Consider the following 9098-nt stretch of genomic DNA (forward strand, 5'->3'; position numbering starts at 1 on the left):
GGTCAAGATTTTTGTACTTATTGGGTAATTTGTTGATACATATGGTATAATATTTTGCCATTATCATTGTACCTAAATAACTAATTATTAAGTAAAAATGTTTAATGGTAAGTGCACACAACTTCCTACTTAAAAAGTTGAGCTCAAATCTTCCTTTAAATAAAAAAAAAAATACTAAATTACAATGAATTTCATTTTTTATTTTAAATTACTTCAGAACTTTTTTAGAATGTGATTATAAGTTAATATTTCCTAATTAGTGGTTAGAAAATTAAGTTTCATACTGTATATGTTTTCAATAATTAATTGTGACATATCTTAATGAATATTAAAAATTAACTTATACCATTTTCTAAGTTCGTAACCTAAGTCCACAGCTTTGGTTGATAAAAGGATTTATGTCAAAATTCATGTAATATTTTAACTTTTATGATCTCAAGATTTATTTATTAAATATTGATTGGTCATTATATACTATTTTCTAAGAAGGATAATTCATTTTAAATACAAAATTAATTTAATATTAGTATTTTTCTTGAAAATACATTTTTTTAGTTCACGTTCATATACTTCAATATTAATTGACGCGAGAGAGATTGATGATGAAATCATAATATATACATATATATATATATATATATATATATATATATATATATATATATAAATGTATGGTTTTTATCATTATAATTATTATATATATTTACATGTTAAAGCAGCAAACATTAGAACAGAAAGTAAGCACGTACGTCGTCTTCAATTTGACATATGCTATTGAGTGTGCCAGAAGCGTAGGCCAAACAAACTCAACAGCAAAAGGGCAAACGGAAGAACAATGAAGAGAAAAACAAAGTAGGCATTTGTGCCGCTTGGTACGACTTTTTCTTCCTTATTACTTTGTAGTTGTTGCATTCCATAGCTGGGTGGAGGTGGAGCATCTTCTTCAAAAGAGCTGAAAAACTTTGCTAATCTTTGTGACACAGTTTGCTGGCTCTCGTCCAGTGATTCTTCATCTCCCTCGTAGTCATCATCATTTTCGAAGACTAAATAAATCCCAGCCTTCTTCAGCTCTACGCCCTCAACATATGGCGGGTTTCGCCTTGTCACCTGAATCTTAAAACCGTCGTTCAACATAAAAACCAACTGATGAGTCGCCGGAAATCGACACAAGTGAACATGATCTTCGTTCGTATTGGGTACTCCCATTAAGGACAAGGTGGTCGTATATATTTCTCCATCACCATTGCTGATCTTTGCTAGAATGTCCACAACAGAAGGTAGTTCATATCTCATTTTATCTGGTATCTGATGGTTAAGGGAAATAACTACCGCTATCATCACACCTTTGAGGTCAAGGTTCTTGTGCCTTGAAAAGCGGACCATATCTCGAGAAAACCAATCTGGAATTTTACTCCCAGGCATACTTAGATTTCTCAACTTCTTGAGATAAACCTGCAACAAAAAGTTGCCATGCATCATAGTGTGAATGTTCCTATTAAGAGGTTACAGATGAACAATTTCCTGAAATACATATAATGTGAATGTATCATAGTGTGAACAATTTCCTGAAATACATATAATGCTTCATAGTGTGAATGTAACACATGCATCTGTTATGAAAGAGAGAGAGAGTGAGATAGAAAACCAACCTTGGAGAGTCTTTTCTTTGCTGCTGAAGAGCATGTAATGCAGTTACCCATGTACAACTTTCTCAAGGACTTCAAGGACTCGAGGCCCGGAATATCCACCAATTTCTCACAGTTTGTAAGGTTTAATTCTTCTAAGCTCTTTAAATTGGAAAGATCAGATATACTTTCCAATGAAATACAGTTTGCAAGATTCAACTCCTCCAAACTTGAGGGAAGTGGAGGGAGGGACTCGAGATTTTCACATTGGGACAGCCGAAGCTTTTTGAGAAGCGAGAGGCCCCTTAGGCTGGATGGAAGTTTAGAAAAATCATTTTGACTCAGATTCAGGAACTCTAATGCCGACAACTTCTCAAAATCATCTGGAATTTCACCAGTTATTCTCCATGCACGAGCATCAAGATCTTCTAGCAACGAGAGATTTGAGAAAGATGTTGGCAAGAGTGTAAATGACTCGGGTTGCTCCTGTGTACTGTGTTTCTTTGCCATTTTCAGTACCATTAAACATGAGAGCATGCCAAAGCTTTCTGGTAATTTGGCCACTGCAGTTTCCTCCATATACAAATGGTGCAAAGACTTCAAATTTCCTATTGAGGGTGGAAGTTTACGGAGCCTTCTACACTGATTCAATCTTAACGTAATAAGATTTTCTAACATCCCAAAGGACTCTGGCAACTCGGTAATGCTGGCTTTGAATATGTTCAGATAAGTAAGAGCAAGCAAGCTGCCAATCGACTCTGGCAGAGATTCAAGAGAAGTACAATTCCACATCCGAAGCTTCTCAAGTGATCTCAAGGCACCAATCTGACTAGGGAGACCCGTAATTGGGGTCCCATCTATCTCAAGATTCACAAGAGAAGCCAATCCTTGAATCGAATCTGGCAATTTGCTCAACTGGCTGCCTCCAACAAATAACATCTTCAGATATGATAACGAGCCAATAGAATTTGGTAACTCAGTGATTGCACCACCCTTAATTAACAACTCTTTCAATAATTTGAGATCGCCAACAGTATCAGGAATTGCAGTGAATGATTCACAAGATATCGAACTAAGTTGTTCAAGGTTCTCCAAGGATCCAATAGAATCAGGCAATTTTTCTAATGCAGAATGATTAAGACGAAGTTCCTTCAGAGAAATAAGCTTCCCTACACATCTTGGCAGCTGTTTAATACGTTTGCAACCATCTAGGATCAGCTTTTCAAGTTTTTCAAGACGGTAAATAGAATCAGGCAGCTTCTCTATGCCAGTTTTATCAGCATAAAGTTCTTTGAGTGATATCATGCTGCCTATGCCCTCTGGCAATTCCTTCAATTTATAGCAACCGCTGAGAACAAGGGTTTGAAGATTTTTCATCCCCAAAACATCACTTGGGAATTCAACAAGGTTTGAACAGCCTGTCACGTCCAAGTGACGTAAGGACTTTAAACTACCAACTGATTTGTGAATGTTTATCAGACTCACACAATTCTCAAGAACAATCTTTTGCAGCTTTTCATGTCCAGATAGATCAGGAAGAGAGGCCAGCTTGGGGCAACCACGCAGAATCATAACCATCAAGTTCTCATCCAACTGCAACAAACAAAAACCCAATTAATAATAAATTGCCATAAATTAGTTAGGACCAGCAGAAGAAACGGGCATATGTGAATTAAAGTGACAGAAAGCAGGTAGTGTGTAGAACGAAAGCTTCCTGAGATTTCCTTGCAGTCGTACTCTCATAGTTAAAATTGATTTTATCAGCGATAATCAGCTGAACATCATGGTGGTTAGCTGCTTGTGCTAATGACAAGTATATATCCTTACCTTGTTAGGGTAAGAACTCCACACCCGTTCGATTTTGCTTTCCGAGAGATCAAGGACAGCAAGCTTTTGGGGACAAAAATCAGAAGGAAGAGTTTTCAAAGCACATCCTTGCCATTGAAGCCACTTGAGCTCACGAGGAAGAAGTTTAAAATTTCCTTCCAGCTTTACATGATTGATTTGAAGCAGTCTTAGATTAACCATCGATTCAAAGGATTTTGTGTAGATTACCACCTCTTTCCCAGTCCCGGGTTTCTTTACAAACTTCCTTTTGTCCATGACAATACCCTCGATGCTTCTTGTTCCCTGTATATGGTCAGTTATGTGGAAAATTTAATAAAAAGTGGAAATAATGCCAAGCAGGAGGATTAAAAATAGCCAGCACTATATAGAGTATCATCTAGGAACTAAGGTTAAATTTTGTCATTATATTTCTATTTTATTGAATTTTATCATTATACTTTTAATTTAGTTAAGAAACAAAAATTAATGATAATTTATCACTTGCATTAACAAAACATTCAATTACTTTTTGTTTAAAAATCAACGAAATTAAAATATATATTAATATTAAAATTTTAATAAAATTTAAAACTTGGCAATTAGATCTACATTGAAGCTTTTGTTAATAGCTCTAAATGGTAAGGTAACCGAAATATAGCTAAGGATTAGATTAATATATCCTCCAGGATTCGGAACAAATAGTTTTGCTCAGCAAAATTGCAACTCAGTAACTAAGACCAAATTATAGTGATTGCCTTACTGCTCCACTGTTACACAACAAAGAGGAAGATGGAAATTCATGAATGAACTGTAATTAACTAAGGGGTAATTGTTTATGAAGTTGGTGGAGGTCAGCAATACTCCTCCACCATATATATACCACTCACCACCAAACCCCTTCACAGAGAGGATTCTGGTTATAGAAAAATAAATGCATTTTGGCATCCTGGCTTCAGACAGAAAAAATTGGAGACACAAGAAATAAGTTGGTTTTGTTAGCATCTTTCCTAGATGGGCTTCTGTCATATACAGGACCGCTAGCTAAAGAACTTTCCTCTGGTAGATTTCCAATAAAATTAGATGGAGAAGGGCGTTGTTGAATCCTAGACCTTGAAGAAATTTGACTAAGCTTATGCATTTTCCTTTTTTGGCAGAGAAGCAGACCAAGCGCTTATGTTGGAAACCAAAGAAATTTGACTTCAAACTGGACACTAGTCATGCAGCCACTAATGCATGCATAAGAAAAAAAGTCCAAATATAAGACGAGGCAAAGCACTCTGATCCATATATATACCTTGTAATTTTCCAAGACAGTCATGATGTCATTGCGTGCCCATAGTCTGCTGCGCATTCCAAGATCTCCAGAGTCCTTATCTTTAACAATTTGTCTTCCCATGTCCCTAAGTTGATCATGCATCCACAAAGAGTCATTCCCAGTGAACTTAATCAGAGATTTTTCTTCAAGAACTCTTATTGCTATTTCAGCTTTAAAATCACATCCTTTAAATATGTCAATCATATCCTCTCTCTTCATTTCCATGTTGACAAACAAGCATGCTATATCAAGGAATATGCATTTGTTTTCCCTGTCCAGCCCATCAAAGCTTATCTTTAACACATCCTGAAGCTCGCGAGGACGAATGTCTCCCAGCTTCTTCAAAGCATCTTCCCATTCTGTTACCTTCCTTTTATCAAGCAAAAACGAACCAAAGACTTCCAGAGCCAAAGGTAGATTCCCGGTGAGAGATACAATTCTCTTGGACAATTCCCGAAAATCTTCCGTCGGTTCCTCTCTTCTAAGTGCATGATAACTGAAAAGTTGCCGTGCCTGGTCAACATGCAACTCCCTGACCTCATAAAACTGATTCACATGATGTCCACGTAGAACTCCTGTGTTTCGAGTTGTAACAATAATTCGACTTTTTCCATCATTTTGCCCTTTGAAAGTTCTAGCACCTAGTGCATGAAGTTGGTCTCCTTGGTCAACATCATCCAGGACAAGTAGAACGTTGTTGTCGTGAACAATCCTTGTGATTGTTGAGGCATTAGCATCAACGTCATTCAAGGAAAGCACAGCACCAGGGGAAAGGTCGCCAATAAGTTTTTCCTGAAGGGATACTAAACCATCTTCTTGTTTTGAAAGTTCTCTAACATCTGAGATGAAGCTGCGGAAGCGGAAGTGTGGGAGGATCTTGTTGTAGACGGCCTTGGCAAGGGTTGTCTTACCAATCCCACCCATGCCATGAAGCACCACAACCTTAATGCCATTGGACTTCACGTCTAACAAATTTATTAAGTCTGTCACGCGGCTGTCCAGTCCAACGGCATAGCTGGCCACTTTCTTTGGTGTGTTGTTCAATTCTTTCAGAACCTCTCTCAGCACAACCCGAATCAAATGCTTTTCGTCACTGCAAATAAACGAGATTGCACCATATTAGTGAGAAGAACGAAAATAACCTGATCAAACCCAGCCTCTTAAACAATTCTCGCACGTCTTACCTATTAATACCATATTCAAGCCATAATTAGTGATGAATATTTGTTTCATTAGATTAATTGTTGATATTTTTAATAATTAATGAAACCAAGGGCTCAATATCCTAAGTGACGCCCATGTGCAATAACCAATTACAATTTACTTATAAATGATAAAACAAATTATATGACTTTTGCCCCACTTAACAATCAATCATAAATTCATCTATACTTTTTTTTTTTTGGAAGTAAAAAAAGTTGAAATTATACAAGAACCTGAGTGATAAAAAGCCCCACAAGAGAGGGAGGGCGGTTGTTTATATGTACATTCAAAAACATTAAAAATTAAGCATCTTCTTTATTTCGTTTTTTATTTTGCTCAAATATATATGATAATCAATCAAAAATGATGAGTGTGAAATAAGATCCATTTATCTCTTGATAATTAGTCTAATAATAATTACCTATTTGATCGCTGAAATTTTTGAGTATTTTTTTTTTTGGTTTAATCACTCAAATTTCAAATATAAAATGTTTTGTTGTTTTTTTTTTATCAACCAATCTTTAAATTTTGATTGGTTTATATTATGACATTCTACATCATCATTTTGTATCAAGTGGCCGCATCATCATTTTCTGTCCAGTCATTATTTTATTGTACAGATGTGGAATGGTGATATATATGAATTTGGCACTTGATACAAAATGATAACGTGGAACGTTAGAGGGTGAAGTTGTTAAATTTTAATGATTAAGTATGCACGACTTATGTAAAGTTGAAGGGCAAAATGTTATTTTTCAAAATTTAAAAATTAAAAGTAAATAAATAAGTAATTTACTCTCTAAAGATGTTTATATTAAGTTATGTAATAAGTGGAATTTAAAAAATCCTTGAAAGAATAAAATAATAGAAATTGTATTGAAATTTTTGGTGTTTCGATACAGTTGAATTTAATGGAAATTAAAAGATGAAGATTCAATTTGATTTTTGAGTTTGTTTTCTTCATAATCTTTCGAAAGCAAAATTAAAGATGATAAGAGGATAGAATAAAACGTTTTCTTTCTCTTGTGCTAATAATTAATAAAAGGAAATGTATTACAGGAAGTAGGATTTGAAGAATTTAGAATTCCTGCACCCCCTGCCAACGGTATTAAAATTGACAGCACAGATATAAAATGCAAATAGAAATGGAAGAAGCAGTCACGTTAAAGTGTCTTAAAGTAGTCTAGAGAGGAACCAAGCAGGATTAATAAACAAACTCCATTAGCCATTTAAAGAAGATGTACCTTCCTCTGCCGGAGTCATTCAATTTCAACTCAAACTTCTATGCATCCGTACCCTCGCAATAATCTAAAACATTTTCTTTTTCACCACTATTCACACTTTTACTTTACCAACACCTTAATTCTCCCATCAATCTATCTCATGGAAACATCAACTGTTAATTCAGCAGGCTTATCCCATATAGTGTTATAATAAATTATTTGGAAAATATATGAATTCAACCCTTGTCTTCAAGCACCCATAGTATTAATTACTAGCAATAAATTAATTGTCAACAGAAAATTAACTAGATCTGATCAGGTAAGGAAGGCATAACCTGTTGTCAGTGAAAACCCAACCAGCAATACCGCCAACTGTCTCCATGGCTTTCCTCCATTCCATCACCTTGTCGATTCCAAACCTGTTTTCGTGGCTCCGAAAAGCCTCCTCGAAAGGTCCTTTCTGTTTTCGAACATGAGACGGGTCAACCCCATAGAACACGGGCAGAATCAGCCTCCGCAACTTGCATATCCTGGCGAGTTCTTCAAGGCACCAATGGGAGGAAGCGTAGTTTTGAGAGAGAATCACAATTGAAGCAGCCGAGTCTTCGATGGCTTCGAGCAGACGCGGGGAGATCTCGTCTCCACGGTTCAAACCGTCGTCGTCTCGAAAGGCTCGGATACCTTTTCCTGTAAGCAAGCTGTAGAGATCCTGCGTGATACTGTGGCGAGTATCTTCGCCCCTGAAACTGAGGAACACGTCCCATCGGAACCTAAGAGCCGCTGGAGTAGTTGTTGAAATTTCGCCGTCGTTCACCATTTCTATTGGTTATTTCTCAAAGCTTAGCCAGGAATGAAATTGCGCATTCCTTAGAAAGATTACATAATAATTACACGAAGGAGGTTAGATTCGTAGAACCATCAATTTTAGTCAGTACAGTTGTGTGTTTAGAAAGGGCAAGAAAAGTAGTAGCAAAATACGTATTTTTGCATCTTTTTCTCTTTGTGGTGTGCGCATGCCAAAAGAATTCTAGCTGCTCGACAAACCGTACGGTAATAATAACAACCCTTCCCTAGGGCTGTTTTTTCATTCTGGACCAGGAGAGCGCAAAAGGTAAGGTGAAAGCAAGCAAGGTCTCTGGTGCTGCCACGTTTTGATAGCTAGCTTCCACTAATCCTGAGTTGCGCGTTGCACCAATTTCTGGGTGGCTTAATATTCTCGCTTGCGTGATGCTTTAAAGGGGAAATGGTATAAATGCAAAAGTGTGCTCTAAGAGTGAAGCTAATTAAATTGTGTGTTTAGAAAGGACAAGAAAAGTAGTAGCAAAATACGTATTTTTGCTTCTTTTTCTCTTTGTGGTGGGCGCATGCTAAAAGTAGTCTTGCTCCCCGACAAACCGTACAATAAATAAGAGCAACCCTTCCCTAGGGCTGTTCTGTCATTCTGGACCAGGAGAGCGCGGAAGGTAAGGCGTAAGCAAGCAAGGGCTCTCGTGTTGCCACGTTTGGAGAGGTAGCGTCCTGAGTTGCGCGTTGCACTAATTTCTGGGTGGCTTATTGTTCTCGCTTGCGTGATGCTTGAAAAGTAAAATGGTATATGTGCAGAAGGTTGTTCGAAGTTCGAACCAGAGAAAACCTAAAGAGCAGGAAAAGAACTTTGCGGAAATAAATATATTCCCTCTCATCAACACGAAAAAGTTTGCCTACCCCTATTTATTAGACCGGAATGAAAAAGTGACTCTGTTATTAATTCCAACTAACTACTAGTCAGCAACTAACTATTAACCACAATTAAAGAGTAATTATAGAAAATAACTAGACAGTAACTTGTTAAGGTAAAAGAAGCTTAGACTAAATGCTGCGTTTGGCCTCTTCAAGTTGTACGGTGCGTTTTTGCTTCTTTAATGT

At 36.7% G+C, this 9098-nt stretch overlaps 1 protein-coding gene across 2 annotated transcripts; it reads right to left on the reverse strand.

The window, feature by feature from the left end:
- Positions 1-723: 723 nt before the first annotated feature.
- Positions 724-8832, reverse strand: LOC18609323 (transmembrane receptors / ATP binding protein). Of its 2 annotated transcripts, none has more exons than XM_007044368.3 (5): positions 7529-8822; positions 4747-5860; positions 3453-3755; positions 1650-3218; positions 724-1452 (listed from the first exon to the last, which is right to left on the reverse strand). In XM_007044368.3, exons 1-5 carry the CDS (start codon positions 8008-8010, stop codon positions 772-774), a joined length of 4149 nt encoding a protein of 1382 aa, XP_007044430.2. In that variant the 5' UTR covers positions 8011-8822; the 3' UTR covers positions 724-771. The 2 variants fall into 2 exon arrangements, with proteins under 2 accessions (XP_007044430.2, XP_017970757.1); XM_018115268.2 differs by having other exon boundaries at positions 1384-1521; positions 7529-8832.
- Between the last annotated feature and the right edge of the window lie 266 nt (positions 8833-9098).

Source organism: Theobroma cacao, chromosome 2 (genome assembly GCF_053813885.1).
Source record: "Theobroma cacao isolate CCN51 chromosome 2, ASM5381388v1, whole genome shotgun sequence".
Classification (NCBI taxonomy): domain Eukaryota; kingdom Viridiplantae; phylum Streptophyta; class Magnoliopsida; order Malvales; family Malvaceae; genus Theobroma; species Theobroma cacao.

What these genes read in the sequence shown, in the direction of transcription:
- LOC18609323 (XM_007044368.3), bottom strand. Translation starts at nt 8,010, where the DNA reads ATGGTGAACGACGGCGAAATTTCAACAACTACTCCAGCGGCTCTTAGG. An exon ending in TGGGTTTTCACTGACAACAG is followed by an intron (nt 5,861 to 7,528) that starts GTTATGCCTTCC and finishes GTTTATTTGCAG; the next exon opens with TGACGAAAAGCATTTGATTC. An exon ending in CAAAGAAAAGACTCTCCAAG is followed by an intron (nt 1,453 to 1,649) that starts GTTGGTTTTCTA and finishes TTTTTGTTGCAG; the next exon opens with GTTTATCTCAAGAAGTTGAG.